Genomic DNA, 19,287 nt, shown 5'->3' on the forward strand with positions numbered 1-19,287 from the left:
GTGTATATATATATATGTGTGTATATATATGTATGTGTATATATATATATGTGTGTATATATATATATGTGTGTATATATATATATGTGTGTATATATATATATATATGTGTGTGTATTTTTTTAGGTTTTGTTTTTTCTTCCTGTTGCTAATAAATACTATTATTATGTTCTTAAAATTAGGATTGAGGAAATTGGGAAATTTAACTTCTAACTTATCACAAATCCTTAAGTTTAAAAAGCTGGGTATCTGAACTTAAACGGTTAACTGACATTTTTATTTCATCTCCCTAAATAAACAACAGAGTTCCTGTTTCAGTGCTTCTTACCATAATGTAACTTAATAAAATTCTGATTTGTTTATGTTCAGCCTGTGTTTTGTTACCCAGGCTGTGCATATTGTGTTTGCACAGTGAAGCAGAAATGTTCACCTTCTACATGGAAGCAATAAGGAGCTTAAGCTAACAGTAAGGTAAACATGTTTACGCGTTCTTTGCTACAAACTTTATGGCCACATCACATCAGTGCGAGTCTTAAGAGGCTGTCAGGTGAACACTTCTAGCTCTATCTTACACAACATCTGAGGAGGAAGTTCCCTTCATTGCCCGCTTGGGTTGTATAAAGCATCTGTCCGTGTCACGAGTGACACAGCCCAGGACCACCTGAGACAAACAGCATGTGCATTAGCCACATGTATCATCACATTAGATCAGCGAGCAGCTAAAAGAGCTTGCTAAGAGCCAGAGACATGTCACCCGTCCTATGTGTAAGGTGACTAAAGCTTAAGAGTAAACAGTGGTGTTATCTGTTTAAAGTAATGAGGTCTCTCTCGTCCAGCGCCGCTTCACCTTGATTCTGTCTGTAGAGGCCTCTGAAGCTCTCTCTGCTTTGCTGTCTTGATCTCATTTAAAAAGGCGCATTGTGTTAAAGAATGGAAAGCATGCAGATTATGTCTGTTATGTGCAAGAACTTAGAGGAGCTTATGGTGCGGGATTTCGAAGTGGGGGGAGCATGTTTGGATCACTGGATGGAAGGCTGGTGGGCTACTTAAATCTTAAACCTCAATCTTTTCTTTGTCTCAGGGTGTCAGCAAGCAATAAGAATGACCTCTGTGTACCAATCTAACATGAGTTCACATTTAACATATTTAGTAATAGCTAAATAATTCAAACATTAAAAGAGAGAGAGAGAGCAAAGCTTCCTAATTCTCCTGGTAAAATCTGATTTCGTGACTGATCGGGCCTTTAGGTGAATTAAAAAGACACCCCTTTCCCCCCTAATGATGTGGGCGGTGCTGCTGCTCCTTTTCCATTTGCTGCTTTGGGTGAGCTTATTGCCCCCTCCCTATTTCTCAGTGCGGTTAAATAGCACGGCGCGCCACTCCACTGGGTAGACACCCCACTTTGCAAAGAGGAAAGCCAACTAAATAAAAAGGCCTGAAAGGGGAAAAAAACAAAAAAACAAAACAAGAACAGCAGCACTTTAACATGTACTCAAACAAAATCGAAGGACCACGTAGAGGAAGATCTTTTGACTCTATGAACCTCGGCTTTGAAGAAAAACTGCTGAACAATGAGGTAAGAACTTCACAGAAAGAGAAGAAGGAGGAAGGTTTTATTATTCTATCTTAAAGAAACCCCTTTATCTTCGATCAAATCAATAGAAACAAACAAGATGAAGAACTTTTGCTTTGTTTTGTTTTTAAGTGACTTTTTTGGACAGTGGTGGGGAGATCTGTGCGGGTCATCTTATCGAATAAGCTTTCACTTTGTCGTCAGCGCAGATTAATTTAAGCCGTTTTGTTATACCGTAATTTACGTCAAAGAGTTAAGAGGGTTAAAGAAAGAGAGACATCTGAATTTGGTATGATAAAAGACACTTCAGTGCTCATGCTGAGCACCATTCGCAGACAGAGGAGATAAAAGATAAACCGATCAACCTGCAGTATGTGATGTCTCCAAGCACATGTAAGGGGAAAATAGAAAACGCTGACAGGTACTCCAGGACAATATCGCAGCTGCTTTAGACATGGAGATAAAACGAAAAACACACATGTTTAAACTGGAGTAATAGAAATCAACGACGTTTAAGGCAGATTTTACAGCGGAACACGTTACTAAATCCTATTAAAGTAAAAGCTGGACAAATTATACCCCCATGCATGCAAATGTGATCACACCTGTTTTAAAAAAATCTAACATTTTTTATGTTTCTCGTTTATACCCCTGGATTTAAAAAATATCGTATTTATTTCACAACTATAAAAAGTAAAGTATTTGATGAGGGGAAGCGATGTTCTCCCACTTAACAGCCTAAAAAACGTGCGCGCTGTACTGATTAAGCGCTTCCCTAACGTGTGGCGAGATTTCAGAGTGGAGGGGAGCTAATAATAGGCTTCCCCGCTCTCCAAATGAGATTGCTGTAAGGCGATTCTTTGAGACAGAGACAAGTTCATCTTCGTTAAACCGAGACGCAAAACGTTGACCTCGGGCAGCGTCCTGATCCAGACTCCATGCACTAATGCTTTCAGGGATACTACCGGCAAGGGCTCACCGAAAACTGGTGTGCCGCGCGGTCTACACCATGTACGAAGGGCGAAATGTGGTAGGAAATAATTTAACTGCATTTAATTGTCTCACGTGAGGGGTGATCCTTTTAATCCAGTCTAAACGTTGGACTTTGGCATTATGTGCCTATTGTTTGATGACAAATTCGAAAGTTTTTGGGGGGGAGCGCGGGTTAATGTTTTAAAAAATACCTCAATAAGCAGTATACAGGTAGAGTAAAGGAGAAGACTTTGGAGTCAATCAAAACAGATTAGTTATTCTGTGCTGTTGGCATCTTAACAGCCTCGCTGCTAAAATCTGAGGCAGGATTAAAATAATTTTCCCCTGGCGTGTGCAGCGCGCACAGGCACGCGTCAACGTGAGAGCGCTATCCGAGGTGCTGAACTGGACAAAGAAGTTGGTCAGCCTTAATCTGAGCCCTGCCTGTGCGCATGCACTGCACTTCCATTACTCATTTTTTACACCAGCGATGTCAAGAAAAAGCCAATGATTCCCTTTAGAGTAACAATATACCTGCCAGTGTATGTTTTAAAGACTGACTGACTGTCTGCAACTCTTTATATTTCTAGGATTATTATTGTTGTTATTTAGGATGGTTTTATAGTCTTAAGTAATTAGAAGCTCTGCATCAAGTCTGTGGATAAGTGCAATATGTAGACTTAATTATTATTTTAAAGCCAGTTTAGATTGGCTAGCAAAAGTTCATTTGCTCCACTGTTTTTTTCTCCCTATTATACACAACTGAATCTCTCTGTCTTTGTTGATCATTTTCAGATAAACAAGTCAACCTTCACCAAAATTGAAGAAAACAACGAAAAGAAGAATTCATCAGAGAAAGGGAGAGCGACAATCATCTTTTCCTTGAAGAATGAAGTTGGGGGACTTGTAAAGGCACTCAAACTCTTCCAGGTACATCCCCCAAACCCTGCTCCTTTTTACAGAATGACTTGATTGCGACACATTGTTAGCTTTGAAATGAATAAAGAATTCTTTTGTTTTATTCTCGCAGGAAAACCACGTGAACCTTGTACACATTGAGTCCAGGAAATCCAAAAGACGCAACTCTGAGTTTGAAATTTTTGTGGACTGTGACAGCAACCACGAGCAACTGAATGAAATCATCCAGCTGCTGCGGAAGCATGTGAATGTGGTGGATATGGAGCCTCCAGATAACTCCTGTCTACGCGAGGAAGGTGAGAAAGTAGTGAGTGAATACACTCCAGATGCTGAATTAAAGGTACAACATTAAATTTGAGCACCTTTTTTCTTCTGTTCTCAGATATGTATGAAGTACCCTGGTTCCCAAAGAAGATTTCAGACTTGGATAAGTGTGCTAACCGAGTCCTGATGTATGGATCTGAACTGGATGCTGACCATCCGGTACATTATCAACCCGCTGCCTCACTTCAGCAAACAAAACCAAACTCTCTTAAAATGAAGCATTCTTATATTTTTACGTTTCTCTTTATCAGGGTTTCAAGGACAATGTCTATCGGAAAAGGCGAAAGTATTTTGCAGATCTTGCCATGGCCTACAAACAGTAAGTTTTGATCTATTTAAATGTCTATTGTATTTTTAAAAAAATCATGATTCTTATGGAGTTTTTTCTGTCTTTTTCCAGTGGAGATCCCATTCCTCGTATTGAGTTCACACAGGAGGAAGTGAAGACTTGGGGTGTTGTGTACAGGGAGCTCAACAAGCTGTACCCTACCCACGCCTGCCGGGAATACTTGAAGAACTTGCCACTGCTGTCCAAATATTGTGGATGTCGGGAGGACAACATCCCTCAGCTGGAAGATGTGTCACGCTTCCTCAGGGGTAAATTATCAATTTTGATTAAAATATTCCTTTGATTTAAATCATTTTGTTCACTTTTAGCGGTGCAATCACTCAATTCAATATATTTTCACTATCTTTCTAGAACGTACTGGATTTACCATCAGGCCTGTGGCAGGTTACCTGTCCCCCCGTGACTTTCTTGCTGGTTTGGCATTCCGCGTTTTCCACTGCACCCAGTATGTGCGGCACAGCTCCGACCCCTTGTACACCCCTGAACCGTGAGTACTAGCCAACACTATATCTAAATATGTAATCTAAATGTTAATTTTGGTTTTAATATTTGGTTTTCTTTTATTATTAAGGGACACATGCCATGAGCTGCTGGGCCACGTCCCGCTGCTGGCAGAGCCCAGCTTTGCTCAGTTTTCTCAGGAGATTGGTCTCGCTTCACTTGGAGCCTCCGATGATTCAGTTCAAAAACTGGCCACTGTAAGAGTCACTGCTGCAATCTTATTTTCAAACAATATTTATGAAGATATTTCTTTTTCAAAATCCAACAAGGTCGTCCTAATTGCTTGTGTTCTTCTTCTGGGTTGCAGTGCTATTTCTTCACTGTGGAGTTTGGTCTATGCAAACAAGAGGGGCAGCTGCGAGCTTATGGAGCTGGACTTCTGTCATCTATCAGTGAGCTCAAGGTAAAGACATTCAAACAGGATGGTAGGATGGTACAGTGGGCACCTTTACCCAAAGAGCTTTAAAAACACAGACAGAATAGTCTTTTTACGTTACAAACTTGATCATATTCCACCTTAGGACACACAATAAATAATCTTTTTTTGTTGAGAAAATATAGATGCACATTTATTAAATGATCAACTTGTGTTTTCAACATCTCCACTGTGTCTCTCTCTGACAGCATGCGCTCTCTGGTAATGCAAGGATAATGCCTTTCGACCCCAAAATTACATCAAAGCAGGAATGCATCATCACAACGTTTCAGGATGTCTACTTTGTGTCAGATAGCTTTGAGGAAGCCAAAGTCAAAATGAGGTGAGCTTAATTGTAAAGACTGTGTTGTAAAGACTACAACACTCAGCATTTAACTTATACATTATAATATATAGGTAGACCCAGCAAGAATAGCTGTAAGCTTTTTAAGCTAAACTGCTGATAGCATATTATTTAATACTGTGTTTCAGGGAGTTTGCCAAGACCATCAAGCGTCCCTTCACGGTTCGATACAACCCCTACACCCAGAGTGTGGATGTGCTAAAAGACACTCCCAGCATCAACAGTGTGGTGGAGGAGCTGCGACACGAGCTTGACATCGTCGGTGACGCACTCAGCCGGCTGAACAAACACCTGGGTGTCTGACTGCGCACAGTTCACATGGAGTTACACTGACAGTCTGTCATCCCCGGCACTGCTGTAGAGACGTTGCTTGTGTGTTGTCCTTTGCCAGTAACATGAATGTGCGTCGTTTTTTTTTTTTGCAAAAATGTTCTGTCGTCTCCACTGCATGGTTTATATAGCTTACACAATTTACAGGTGCACTAGGTATGTTTAGACACTAACTTTAAGATATTTGACAAACCCAAAGAGCTGCTTAATCTGAGGTACTATTTGGCTTCTATATTCCAAACAGTTTATGTGCTTTGATGGTACTTCAGTTCACTTTTGAAACACTTCCAGCTGTTACAGACACCTCCAATTGTTATTTCTGCTTTTGTATATGATTGTGTGAGTTTTCTTTTCTTTTTTTTTGTAAATCATTTCATTCTTCTTCTTCATGTTTAATACTCCTCTCTTCAGTGAAATGTTTAAAATGTACCTTCTTTGTATTTGTCTTTTGGTGTGTGTGTGTGTGTAATATTCCTTTTTTGTGTGCTGTTGAGGGAAATTATGAAAGTGACACCTTTAACTAGCTGTTCTTATAAGAATGCTCTTGTGATTGATTATGATCGATTTGACCCATGTCAGCGATTACTTTACAGTGATGATTTTTAATACTTCCTCTTGAATTGAATTCAGTTGTAGAACTCCAGAAATCAAGACATTATTTTTCTACTGTAAAGAAATATAGAAATTAGAACTAGGTTATGAATCAAACAAAAAAAAAATTGAATAAAAAAGTCATTTTGTGTGTTTATAGCATGCCAAAACAGTTGTTTAATTGTTGATTTATTACTTTTATTAGTTTTTGTGGATGTAACTTTGTTATTGAACCCTGAGGATGCTGCTGCTGTTGATGATAGACATGCAAGATGATGGCAGTGAAGACTCTGAAAGTGATTATAACAATTATTTTGAGGCTGGAGTTTGCAAAATCTCAATAAAGTGTTGCAGAAAAAAATATGCCTTTGATTTGAGAGCCAGGACGCTTATTACCTAATGAAAAAGTCCAACTGGGAACAGAACTTTCCAAGATAGGTAGCAGAAAAATCAATAATGACTCTTAAACGCATTTCGTGGACACGTAAATGGCGTCATACAATTTCATTTTTATTATGTTGTTATTATTATATTATATTTATATTATTTATTTATACTTTGAGGATCTGATGAATGAAGAAAATGAGAAAGAGAGTTAGTGAATCTGGAAGTACAAAGGATTATTAAGGAGAAAGAGGATGAAGACTGGAAAGGTGCTAGGTCCAGATGATAAACGTGGAGATAAAGCACATGCCAGGGTGCAAATAGAGGAACCGCACCAGAGAAATATGTGAGGGTGGCGCAGGACATCTATGAGGACAGCAAGACAGTGGTGAGGTGTGGGTGGGATAACATCAGAGAATAGCCCTTGTTGTTTTCAGTGGTTGGTGGGCAGACTGACAGAGGTCAGGCAGGAGTCTCTGTGGACAATGATGTTTGCAGACAGCAGTATGATTTGTAGTGAGAGTAGAGCAGGTGGAAGACAGCCTGGAGAGATGGAGGTATGCTCTGGGGAGAAGAGGAATTAAAGTCACTAGAAGGAAGACAGAATAAATATGTGTGAACAGTGAAGATGCCAGGAGGAGAGGCAGCAAAGGTGGATGAGTTTGAATATCTGAGGTCAGTAATCCAACAGACAGAGCAGAAAACTTACTTTACTGCCCAGCTTAAGAAATTGGTCTGATTTAACACATCAAAACTATAGTTTCAAGAAATGACACACATAATGGTAGCTTATATTTAAAGGTGAATAAAATTAAAACTTAGGCAGCAGCATAATAGTGCTGCCCAGATTATTCTAAATTTGTCACCTGAAGAATTTGATCATTTAGCATTGAAGTTGTTTTTTTGTGAAGCTGTAGTCTCTTCTGCAGTGGCGTTACAATCGATACTGAAATATCGATTCCTCCGATACCAGACATTTATGATCTAGAATTGATTCTCATATTAAAATATCAACATTTTAGTGATTTGAGGTAAATTTGTAGTTTATGATTAACAAGAACACATTGGAGCGTAACTGTATTATTGGGATCCTAGGAACTACTTCCACTACTTCCACCTGTCGTGGTGATATGTGAAATACGGCTGTATAAATGCATCAGGGCTTATGTGTGTTTACTCTCTCAATCAGTGATAATGGGTGATAGTAAGGCAAGTCACGTGTGGAGCTATTTCAGCTCCACAAACAGCCCAAACGTGGTTTGGCAAAACCATAAATCGAACACAAACATTTAATCATAACACAGAATATGATGATGAGTTTATGTTGAGGTGAATAAAAAAATCCACCCATTATTTTACCAGATATTATGTATCTGTATGTTAGATATTGTTAGATATTACATTTCTACAAAGTCATAACTTAGTTTGTAACTTTTGCCACTCATATATCCGTTTCAAGCGCCTTCGCGACAGTGTCGCAAAGCATACTTGAGTGTTTAGCCCAGATACTCCATGGAAACACACGCACGGTTGGAGTTTTGTTTACATTCTTGGGTAAGTTTGTTATATTGAACAGTACACTGTAAAAGTCGCGTATATCTGGTTGTGTAATTCCTTTATTTAAATGCAAGGAACAAAGTGACTCTTCAATTGGAAACGCAGAAGACGTAGCACTTTTGCTAACGTTAGCTTAACTAGCGTCCAAACTTACTGTCTTTACAGGTGAGGCGACAAAAAAACAGATGTTAACATCTGGTTCACGGTCACCTGAGCACTGATAGTAGTTTTCGGTCTGTCATATACTTTTATTAAGCTGTGCTGTTATTGTCAGGGAGCCAACAGTTACGGGCAACTGAGCCAGGGACATGTGGAGGACCAGGCTTTGCCCCGGCTCTCTAACATTGCTGCCCTACAAAACAGCCCAGTCCGGGCTGTCAGCGGCGGTGGGGGACACTCCGTAGTTATTACCGGTACGTATCCTTTCGTCCTATATTAAACACAAACTTCAGCCCACCAGCGAATGATGTTTGTAGTCTGTTGTGGTATCGTGAGCAAGACCTTCATAAGTCACGTGGCGCCTCCTTCTGGCCAGTGAAATTAATTGTTTGTTTGTTTTTATGTTGATAATCTGTTAATGCAAAAATTATGAATGATCTAACAGCAAACGGTAGAAGCAAACTTCCACTCAGTTCAGTCTCGTTTGTTTAAGTAAATGTCTAGAGTGAGTGTACAGGTGTAACTGTCCCAAAAATAACACATCTAAGTAAAATCTTTGATTGTTTCCATGCTGGACAGAGAGTGGCCAGGTGTTTGTGTGTGGACAGAATAACAGAGGCCAGCTGGGACTTGGCCACAGTGGAGACATCGCAACTCTTCAGCACTGCCCCATCCTGAATCAGAGAGTCACAGACATCGCCTGTGGTTGGGATTTTACCCTTCTTCTCACTGGTGAGCAGTCAGCACCGTTTCCTACCAGGAATTTATCCTCATTTCTAGTTGTACTTGGTTTAAGGGTGATATTGCTAGCCAAACCACAGGTGTTTCTTTGGGGCAGGGATAATAGATCTTTTATGGCAATGTTAGTTTTTATTCTAATATAACATTTTATTATATTTGAATAATACAATAGATGAATTGCATATAAAACAAAATAATATAGCTGTGTTATATTAGAAATTTCATTATATTAGATAAATTTTTCTGAAAGTGCAGATAGAGTGGCTTGCAAAAGTATTCGGCCCCCTTGAACTTCTCCACATATTGTCACATTACAGCCACAAACATGAATCAATTTTATTGGAATTCCACGTAAGACCAATACAAAGTGGTGTACACTTAAGTGGAACAAAAATCATACATGATTCCAAACATTTTTTACAAATAACTGAAAAGTGGGGTGTGCGTTATTATTCAGCCCCGTTTGGTCTGAGTGCAGTCAGTTGCCCATAGACATTGCCTGATGAGTGCTAATGACTAAATAGAGTGCACCTGTGTGTAATCTAATGTCAGTACAAATACAGCTGCTCTGTGACAGCCTCAGAGGTTGTCTAAGAGAATATTGGGAGCAACAACACCATGAAGTCCAAAGGACACACCCCACTTTGCAGTTATTTATTTGTAAAAAACTGCAAAGTGGGGTGTGCGTAATTATTCAGCCCCCTGAGTCCATACTTTGTAGAACCACCTTTTGCTGCAATAACAGCTACCAGCTTTGCACATCTAGAGACTGAAATCCTTGCCCATTCTTCTTTGCAGCTCCAGCTCAGTCAGATTAGATAGACAGCGTTTGTGAACAGCAGTTTTCAGATCTTGCCACAGATTCTCGATTGGATTTAGATCTGGACTTTGACTGGGCCATTCTAACACATGGATATGTTTTGTTTTAAACCATTCCATTGTTGCCCTGGCTTTATGTTTAGGGTCGTTGTCCTGCTGGAAGGTGAACCTCCGCCCCAGTCTCAAGTCTTTTGCAGACTCCAAGAGGTTTTCTTCCAAGATTACCCTGTATTTGGCTTCATCCATCTTCCCATCAACTCTGACCAGCTTCCCTGTCCCTGCTGAAGATAAGCACCCCCAGAGCATGATGCTGCCACCACCATATTTGACAGTGGGGATGGCGTTCAGAGTGATGTGCAGTGTTAGTTTTCCGCCACACATAGCGTTTTGCATTTTGGTTTCATCTGACCAGAGCACCTTCTTCCACATGTTCGCTGTGTCCCCCACATGGCTTGTGGCAAACTGCAAACGGGACTTCTTATGGTTTTCTGTTAACAATGGCTTTCTTCTTGCCACTCTTCCATAAAGGCCAACTTTGTGCAGTGCACGACTAATAGTTGTCCTATGGACAGATTCCCCCACCTGAGCTGTAGATCTCTGCAGCTCGTCCAGAGTCACCATGGGCCTCTTGGCTGCATTTCTGATCAGCGCTCTTCTTGTTCGGCCTGTGAGTTTAGGTGGACGGCCTTGTCTTGGTAGGTTTACAGTTGTGCCATACTCCCATTTCTGAATGATCGCTTGAACAGTGCTCCGTGGGATGTTCAAGGCTTGGGAAATCTTTTTGTAGTCTAAGCCTGCTTTAAATTTCTCAATAACTTTATCCCTGACCTGTCTGGTGTGTTCTTTGGACTTCATGGTGTTGTTGCTCCCAATATTCTCTTAGACAACCTCTGAGGCTGTCACAGAGCAGCTGTATTTGTACTGACATTAGATTACACACAGGTGCACTCTATTTAGTCATTAGCACTCATCAGGCAATGTCTATGGGCAACTGACTGCACTCAGACCAAAGGGGGCTGAATAATAACGCAAATCCCACTTTTCAGTTATTTATTTGTAAAAAGAAATGTTTGGAATCATGTATGATTTCCGTTCCACTTCTCACGTGTACACCACTTTGTGTTGGTCTTTCAGGTGGAATTCCAATATATTGATTCATGTTTGTGGCTGTAATGTGATAAAATGTGGGAAAGTTCAAGGGGGCCGAATACTTTTGCAAGCCACTGTATATTATCCTTAGACCATTATGATACATGTGTTTCTAGAAAAAGGGTGGAAAAAAAACTAACTCACATTCATTGCTATATTGTCAAAAAAAAAAAACCCTACATATTTAACAGAATGGGAATAACGGAGGACACCTTAACTACTTTCCACTCATCCAAAAGCGTAATTTTTCAGTGTGTCTTAGTTAAAGGCATATTTCTTTTCTTGTTTTGGCACACTCTCAGACGGTGGGCAACTATTAGCATGTGGTTCCAATGCATTTGGGCAACTGGGTGTTGGACAGACTGTGACACACTCAGCAGATCTACTGGTTGTTGAGGTGAGAACACGATGGGGGTGCAGTTTTTATAAAGTAAAGTTTTTAATTTATTTTTTTTAAATATCCATTCAATACATCTTGAGTGATCTACATTAGTATAAATGATCTTTACTTACCTGCCATCTTAATCACTTTCATTAAGGGACATGTCATTGTGCTGTTTGTTGACAGAATCTGAAGGAGCCAGTAGTTAGTGTAGCAGCAGGACTCCGACACTCACTTGCTGTTACTGGTAAGGTAGCATTGTGAACGGCCCTCGTTTTTTTTTAACATCTGCCAAAGTGGTTACATGATTGGTTTTTTGCCTGTCTTTATGTTTCTTAGCTGTATTTATAATATATATATATATATATATTTACAGTGGGGCAAAAAAGTATTTAGTCAGCCACCGATTGTGCAAGTTCCCCCACTTAAAATGATGACAGAGGTCAGTAATTTGCACCACAGGTACACTTCAACTGTGAGAGACAGAATGTGAAAAAAAATCCATGAATTCACATGGTAGGATTTGTAAAGAATTTATTCGTAAATCAGGGTGGAAAATTAGTATTTGGTCACCTCAAACAAGGAAAATCTCTGGCTCTCACAGACCTGTAACGTCTTCTGTAAGAAGCTTTTCTGTCCCCCACTCGTTACCTGTATGAATGGCACCTGTTTGAACTCATCATCTGTATAAAAGACACCTGTCCACAGCCTCAAACAGTCAGACTCCAAACGCCGCCATGGTCAAGACCAATGTGTCCTGTAATGTGAATTCATGGATTTTTTTTCACATTCTGTCTCTCACAGTTGAAGTGTACCTCTGGTGCAAATTACTGACCTCTGTCATCATTTTAAGTGGGGGAACTTGCACAATCGGTGGCTGACTAAATACTTTTTTGCCCCACTGTATATAAAGTATGAACTTGCATGGGAATTAGAATGGATTACATTTCTGGACTGAATCAAATCTGGATCCTGAAAAATGGGATATCTTCCCAAATGCATATCAAATTGAAACTTTGGCTTGATGTTCTCAAGAAAATACCATAAACCAGTCTGCAACCAGATATCTTTCATCTCATAGGACTTAGTGCATGCATGGTGTGAAGGGAATTTTCAGTCTTGGTGGAGGTATGCACTCTGACTGCTCCTGTTTTTCATGTGAAGCTATAAATCCTGTAATTCTATTTGACTTTCAGGCTCAGGCTGTGTTTATCAGTGGGGAACTGGTCTTTTCAGTTATGCAAAGAGAGCATTCAGTCCACATGCTGTCCCATCTCACTTTAACTCTAAGGTGCCCTGTCTGGTACCAGGTAACGTAAGCTGTACTGAACATAAATAATTAATAATTTATTCTATTATTGGTGATTTGTAGATGTGACAGATATTTATGACCTTGTTGCAGGTCTGGATCAAAGAATATCACACCGGGTAACTGCAGGGTCAGCACACTGTGTGTGCCTTACAGGTAGGATGGTAGTGAGTTGCTTCAATATGTTCTGCAATAATAAGCTATGTATTTTGCACTGCTCATTCATAGGGACAATTTACACACATAAGCTCACTTCTTTATCATACATCAAGTCTGCCCTCTCTGATGTCCTGTAATTAGTTCACCAGAGCATCTCAATTGCTGTTCTGCTTTTTTGCTGCTGCTTGTGCTGAATGAAGAGTAATGCTGTCGCTGTCATGTGGGCAGGAGATGGCGATTTGTTTCTGTGGGGAAGCAACAAGCATGGTCAGCTGACCACCACAGAGCCCTTCCTGTCTTCTCCCACTCTTCTGAAGCGATCTCTGCTGGATGGAGAAAAAGTGATAAATGTGTGGAGCGGCTGGACTCATAATGTTGCTCAGACAGGTACTCGGGTCTGTGATGTTCAGTAGTTTTTACAGGATTTAGAGGACAGTTGCCCAAACTGAAAAAACAATCCCATTATCTGTTTCAGAGAGCGGGAGAGTGTTCACATGGGGAAGGGGAAATTATGGACAGCTGGGCCGTCAAATATCAGCCAGTGAGGACACAGAGCAGCAGCCAGCTGGCCCTGCGGCACAAGGTGGCACCCAGGAGGTTGGACTCCCTGCAGAGGTTGAAAACCTTTGTGGTGCAACACAGGTAGGAGTGTTTAGCACTTCGCCAGATGGCAGAACCTATAGCTGTGCTGCAATCAGTAACAATTAAATGTTTTCTTGACTTGTGTTTGGATTGTTGGTCTTGAGGATAGTGCTTTGTTGAAAATGCCAGTAGACGTCCAGCAGGAGGCAGCAGACAGTTACAGTTAAAGTAGCTGTTGATTGTTTAGTATAAGGCGAAGCATGTTTCCCCTGAACAGAAGGTTCTTAATGATTTGGATAATTATCTCTTATGTACAAAGCATACGCGCACTGTCATTATAGTTCAGCAGGGGAAAAAAACGACTTGTGTTTATCAGTGAAGGCAGTTTTCTCTACTCCCGTAAGGACAATTACATGTGAATGGGATTGTAGCAACTAACCTGTAGTCTAAATAGTGACAATATGGTCATTGCCAATGAAGCAAATGTTAGGGACAAACAAGGACAAGCGCTCCTTTCATCTTTCCACTGCGCACAGATCATTGCAACAACACATAAGGTGTCAAAGCTTTGTCACCTTGTGTGTTGAGTGTGAAGTAAGATGAATTTGCTGAGTGGGATATGAATCACTCAGGCCACACTACTTTGTTAAAGCACTGTACATATACACTGACTGGCCACTTTTTAGGTACATCTACCAACAGCCAATCACATGACACCAACTGATGTATGAAGACGTAGTCAGGACGATGTGCTAAGGTTCAAACTGAACATCTGAATGTGAAAGAAAGGTCATGTAAGTGACTTTGAATGTGACATGGCTGTTAGTGCCAGGAGGGAGCCATGTGAGCATTACTGATGGACAAATTTCAACCCGTCAGTGGTTCATGATCAGTGGGTCAGTTTCTGTTAATCACTTGTTTTCTTTGTCAAATAAAGTGCTACATGCAAAAGTCTATATTTTGCTACAAAAATGGGAATTCTGTACACTTATTTATTGGTTAAAGTGCAAACATACATGTAAATACAGTGAATAAGGAAAAAAACTGCGTTTGCACCTTTCTAACGAAGCTTAAAGTTGATATTTGTTATGGCTGCCTTTATTCTTTAACACTGCCTGAACTCTCTTAGGGAAGCTTTGTTGTAATTTCTGCAAGTAGTCTTCAGGAACAGTTCTCCAGGACCTTTGAAGGACTTTCAGAGTAACTGTCATTCTGTTCTGTTCCCACACTGCTTCAATAATGTTGAGGTCTGGGCAGAGGGGAGGCCAATCCATGACCGATGGTGTCCCTGTACATGAGCTCAGTTAATCACATGCCCATCTCTTGCATGTTTTTCTATCCATCTATGCTTTTACTGTTTTCAGGATCGTTGTCATTGTGAAAACTAAAGCTGTTGCTAATTAGATGCGTTCCAGATAGTTCTGCATGACAAATCAATTTTGACAAGAGCCACTGGCTAATGTGCACACCCAAGCCATGACACAACCTCCACTTTTCTTTTCTTTTTTTTTTTACAGATGGCTGCAAACACTCACTGTTGTACCTCTATCCTGACCTCCTCCATGCAAATTGACAGTGATTTGAACTTTGAAAGACCTTCAAAAAACCTGGAGAACTATTGCTCAAGACTGCTTGCAAGACAGATTGCAAGAAAGTCTCTTTGGAAAGAAAATATAAAGAAATGAGGGGTGGCTTAAGCCAGTACTTTAATTGCATTTAACAGCCATGCAGTGGACTGTGTCTCATATCTAGGATTCAATTAGCATTTAAGCATGTCCACTCAATTCTTGTCATACTTGTGAAGGGGGAAGCAGGAGAAAAGGCCATTAAAATCTAAAAGGTTTCGGTCAGCAAAGGGCAAGACTGTATAAGCATCCTCAAATGGCTGCATTAACTCCTCCAGCAAGCCCAGCAGTGGCTTTTAAGAGTTATGAATCAGTTGGGTCTCTGCTATAGTTTCAATTTACATTATGCGCTAAAGGGAATCGTATGCTGGAGTACCAAACGTATGTAAAGATGTGAAAAAAAAATCATTATTAAATTATCAAATTTTAAAATTAAATCTAAGTGGCTTTATCTTGTCATTTTATTTAATTTGTAAGGGAGAATGCGATTAATTCGATTGTCAGTATCATATGTCATTGAATATTACAGTCTTAAAATTGCACATTTGCTTTTCAACATGTATTTAAAAGTTATTTTCTCCACAGATTTGCTGTGGATCAGAACATAACCTTGCTACTGTAGGTGAGTGTGTTCTCTCAAAAATGTCCTTGCAGTTTCTTCACTTTTCTCCTAACTTATTATTCACATAATGCACAAGTGCACTCAACATTTCCATAGGAAACAAAAGCCTTTTATGAAAAATTAAAAGCAAAGTTTGAACTTACTGGGTTCTTTCAGTTCTCATGGCTGAAATGAGAGACATCCTCAAGGGCTTGAGGTGACTCTGGCTGTGTTTGCGTAAAGTACCGTAATGTAGAAGACACATCGGTGAGGCTAAACTATTTCAAGCTGTCCTCACCCCTGCTAAAAAGTTAGTAAGGGAGCTGTCTAATGCATTACAGTGTTAACAATTAATCCTTGTAAAGCTGCAGAGCATTTCTGAGGTCAGCTCATTGCTCAGTGGCTATTGCATGAGGATGTAATTACAGTGTGGATAGATGGATATCATTGACAGAAGCAATTACCCGAACAGGCCTGTAAAGGGGATGAATTAACCAGATGCCCATTTACAGGCAAGTTTTTCCAGTCATATGTTTGTAGAACGATCTCCCTTTGTCTGCTTAACCGCTGAACAGACGCCGCACACTCACATGCATCCCTCAAAGAGAACTGAACAAAGATAGACATGTCTGACTGCTTGTTTGCGATCGCTCATTAGATTAAATGTGCTTTTATTCTTGCCAGGCCTGCCAAAAGTCTCCTGCTTTTCTATAGTAACCAGCTAGGCATGTAAAAGGGTTTTTGGAAGTAAAATCTATCACATTAATTTTTGAACACTGACCCAGTTTTTTTTTTACATGAGCACGAATATAAATATCACAGATTATCACTGAAATACAGGCGCATGCTTCCATAAGAGAGGAAACTATGAACATCGGTGGTGTTTCTGCAAGCATCCATGCCATTCACTGGTGTTAATCTCACTAATTGATAGCGATAATGAATGTGCGATTCTAATTTGAATATGTGGAAATTGTCCATCATCCATAGTTCGCAAGAAGCACTTTGAAAAAGTTGAGTTATGGGCCGTGAAGGCAGAACTAGCAAATAGAGGTCTCATCTGAACCTCCAGCATCTCAATCTTCTGCCACGCTCACCTCTCTTCCTCCTCCTGTCTGACGTGTGGTGGCAGGAGCAATGAAATAGCAAAACAGGATTGGAAGCGCAGACCTGAGTGCTGCTATTTCGGGTGCTGAAGTAGGTCAGGCGGAAAGGAACGGAGAGCATTGCATGCTGCTTATGATATCTGTTGCCTGCTCATCCTTTGCTCATTAGAACCTGAGCAAGTTCTCCTGGTGTGTGAAAATCATCAGCGGTGGTCAGAGGTAGGGAGATGGGTCAAAGACTCTGTGGCCACAGCTCATCCAATCTGAGGAAAGATTTTTGGTTCATGTGAACATTTTTCCACTTAATGGGATTGTAGAAGCAGGAACACCTTAAATTAGAGCTGTATCTGTAGAATGATGCAAGTCACACTAAAAAAAAGGCAACCTCCGCAGACTGTGTCACTGTGGCGTTGTTATTTGGGTGTGAAATTTTAAACTGACAAATTTCAAAAACAAATAACAGCATTTGTTTGCATGCACAAATGGCCTTTTGGTTTGAGATTCCTTTTTTTTTTTTTATTATCCTTTTGTCGTGCAGAATATTATGCAGACACTTTGTTGCCATGGAAACACTGATGTGCTATACTCCAGTCAGTGAGCCCATGAATTAAGCACAGCACCAAAATAAAGATTTTTTTCTTCCCAATGAACCAAATGTTTCAACACATTTAGTCCAATAATACTTTCTGAACACTAAATCAAAGAAAAGGTGTCAGTCCAGTCGTAAATACATGCACTGTCTTTAAGACGGGCACTACATGCATGTTTGTAACGCATAAGCGGTTTCTGGCAAACTGTCACATTGGCATGAGCTGCTTGGCATGGCATCGAGGTCTGTGAACTGGTGAAAACATATGCGTCTTTCTGGCAAGCGCTGCGGCTTTTCGGGGACGAGCTGAAAACGCAGACAAAGACAAAGACAACCTCGCGATGAAACAAATGAAAAGATGACACGAAAGGCACACGACTGCAGTACGGGGAGAGCTTGAAGATGTGTTACCCTTGAGAAAGCAAGCTCGCTTCTGTTGTCATGGCAATGGAGCCTGTTAGGTAACTGTGTTGCCATGGCACGTGTCTCCTCGGTGATGCAGACCTGACCACACCCACCGATAGGCTCTCCAGCTGTGAAGAGCAGCGAGGCTTTGTTATTGACCAAGTGTCAGGGTGGGGAACAGGAGCTGTGTGTGTTTTCTTTTGCACCCTGTTTTTTTGTAATCCAGGATGCTGATTTTAGCCTACATTGTACACACTGTACTACAGCCCCCTCATTCTCTCTCCTGTCAGTTACACTGACCCATGATCCTTCTCCCTTTCAGGGGGAAGTCTCTTCTCGTGGGGCTGGAATGAACATGGAATGTGCGGAGACGGCTCGCAGGCCAACGTCTTTCATCCACAGCTCGTTCCTGGTCTAAGACCTGTTCTCATTGGCTGCGGAGCCGGACACTCCATGGCAGTTTGCGCTGCAACGACCGGCACAGAAAGAAATTCTGCACCACTCGAGTAACGCTGGAGCAGGGACATTTATTCTGCATGACAATCAGAGGCTATAAAAAGCGAATGCTTTGGGGAGTTAACACATTTGTGTTTTAGTGGTTTATCGGTGCCCTGTGAAACCCACGTGCGATCATTTTAAGTGCCCTTGACTCAACACTAACTTTCACATGTTAAAAGGCTACCTGAGCTACTTGAAGCGGTCACACTTTAATCTGCAGTTTGTCATAAATATCCTTGTATGGTTCTGTGATTTATGTTTCATGTGGCCATAATTTGTCTATGATGGACACGATGGGGTCAATGGCTTTGCAGGGTATGGCCACGCCTGTAGCTGCAACTCCACCTGACGTGTTTGCCTTCCTCAATGAAGCTGTTACAGGTCATATGAGGGATGGGCTAGACTAGTGTTACAGCTCCATCTTCTCATGTCAGGGGTTTTATTGCTGTGATCTTGAATGTCAGGAGGCAGTCAATCTCAGCAATCCATGGTGAAAAATTCTCTGTCATGTGATGTACCACTCGCACATACACACAACAGCATTTTATTTCCCATTTTTCTACTGGTCTATCAATTATTTATGCCTTTGCCCATCTGTGTCATATTCTTTGATTTTCTGTTTGTCTGATTTGCACCACTTTCATACTTCATTAATCTTGGAAGAAACTCATCCACTGGACATGACCCAACCTACATATTTATAAGGAGTAGACCTCCGCAGTGCAGCACCTGGATACCAACTGCAGTTGTTAAGGCAGTGCCTTTGAGAAAGGCAGTGAAGGTACTCAGAAAAGCTGATGCCGACTTTTCCGTGACTTTCTTTTATATGAAAATTTTTACTTTAAATGTTCATACAAGTTAAATGTGGAAACATTAAAAAATGTT

At 40.7% G+C, this 19,287-nt stretch overlaps 2 protein-coding genes across 3 annotated transcripts; both read left to right on the plus strand.

The window, feature by feature from the left end:
* The first annotated feature begins 1,372 nt into the window (after window positions 1-1,372).
* Window positions 1,373-6,109, plus strand: tph1a (tryptophan hydroxylase 1 (tryptophan 5-monooxygenase) a). Of its 2 annotated transcripts, none has more exons than XM_005727953.1 (11): window positions 1,373-1,576; window positions 3,341-3,475; window positions 3,576-3,759; window positions 3,846-3,946; window positions 4,039-4,106; window positions 4,188-4,384; window positions 4,488-4,623; window positions 4,708-4,834; window positions 4,945-5,040; window positions 5,262-5,395; window positions 5,545-6,109. In XM_005727953.1, exons 1-11 carry the CDS (start codon window positions 1,487-1,489, stop codon window positions 5,717-5,719), a joined length of 1,443 nt encoding a protein of 480 aa, XP_005728010.1. In that variant the 5' UTR covers window positions 1,373-1,486; the 3' UTR covers window positions 5,720-6,109. The 2 variants fall into 2 exon arrangements, with proteins under 2 accessions (XP_005728010.1, XP_013765004.1); XM_013909550.1 differs by lacking the exon at window positions 1,373-1,576 and adding an exon at window positions 2,438-2,603.
* A 2,076-nt stretch (window positions 6,110-8,185) lies between these two features.
* On the plus strand, window positions 8,186-18,484 carry sergef (secretion regulating guanine nucleotide exchange factor). Its single transcript, XM_005727954.1, has 11 exons — window positions 8,186-8,275; window positions 8,553-8,691; window positions 9,017-9,169; window positions 11,449-11,543; window positions 11,715-11,775; window positions 12,725-12,838; window positions 12,931-12,993; window positions 13,225-13,383; window positions 13,472-13,638; window positions 15,789-15,825; window positions 18,227-18,484. The coding sequence occupies exons 1-11, from the start codon at window positions 8,234-8,236 to the stop codon at window positions 18,412-18,414; spliced, it is 1,218 nt and encodes a 405-aa protein (XP_005728011.1). The 5' UTR covers window positions 8,186-8,233; the 3' UTR covers window positions 18,415-18,484.
* Window positions 18,485-19,287: the final 803 nt, after the last annotated feature.

This window comes from Pundamilia nyererei, unplaced genomic scaffold, assembly GCF_000239375.1.
Source record: "Pundamilia nyererei isolate P.nyererei 1_Seehausen unplaced genomic scaffold, PunNye1.0 scaffold00027, whole genome shotgun sequence".
Taxonomy (NCBI): Eukaryota; Metazoa; Chordata; class Actinopteri; order Cichliformes; family Cichlidae; genus Pundamilia; species Pundamilia nyererei.

Coding starts and splice junctions, on each gene's coding strand:
- tph1a (XM_005727953.1), top strand. CDS start 1,487: ATGTACTCAAACAAAATCGAAGGACCACGTAGAGGAAGATCTTTTGAC. Junction 4,385..4,487: donor TGTGTCACGCTTCCTCAGGG/GTAAATTATCAA, acceptor CTATCTTTCTAG/AACGTACTGGATTTACCATC. Junction 4,835..4,944: donor CAGTTCAAAAACTGGCCACT/GTAAGAGTCACT, acceptor TCTGGGTTGCAG/TGCTATTTCTTCACTGTGGA.
- sergef (XM_005727954.1), top strand. CDS start 8,234: ATGGAAACACACGCACGGTTGGAGTTTTGTTTACATTCTTGG. Junction 11,544..11,714: donor CAGATCTACTGGTTGTTGAG/GTGAGAACACGA, acceptor GTTTGTTGACAG/AATCTGAAGGAGCCAGTAGT. Junction 15,826..18,226: donor ACATAACCTTGCTACTGTAG/GTGAGTGTGTTC, acceptor TCTCCCTTTCAG/GGGGAAGTCTCTTCTCGTGG.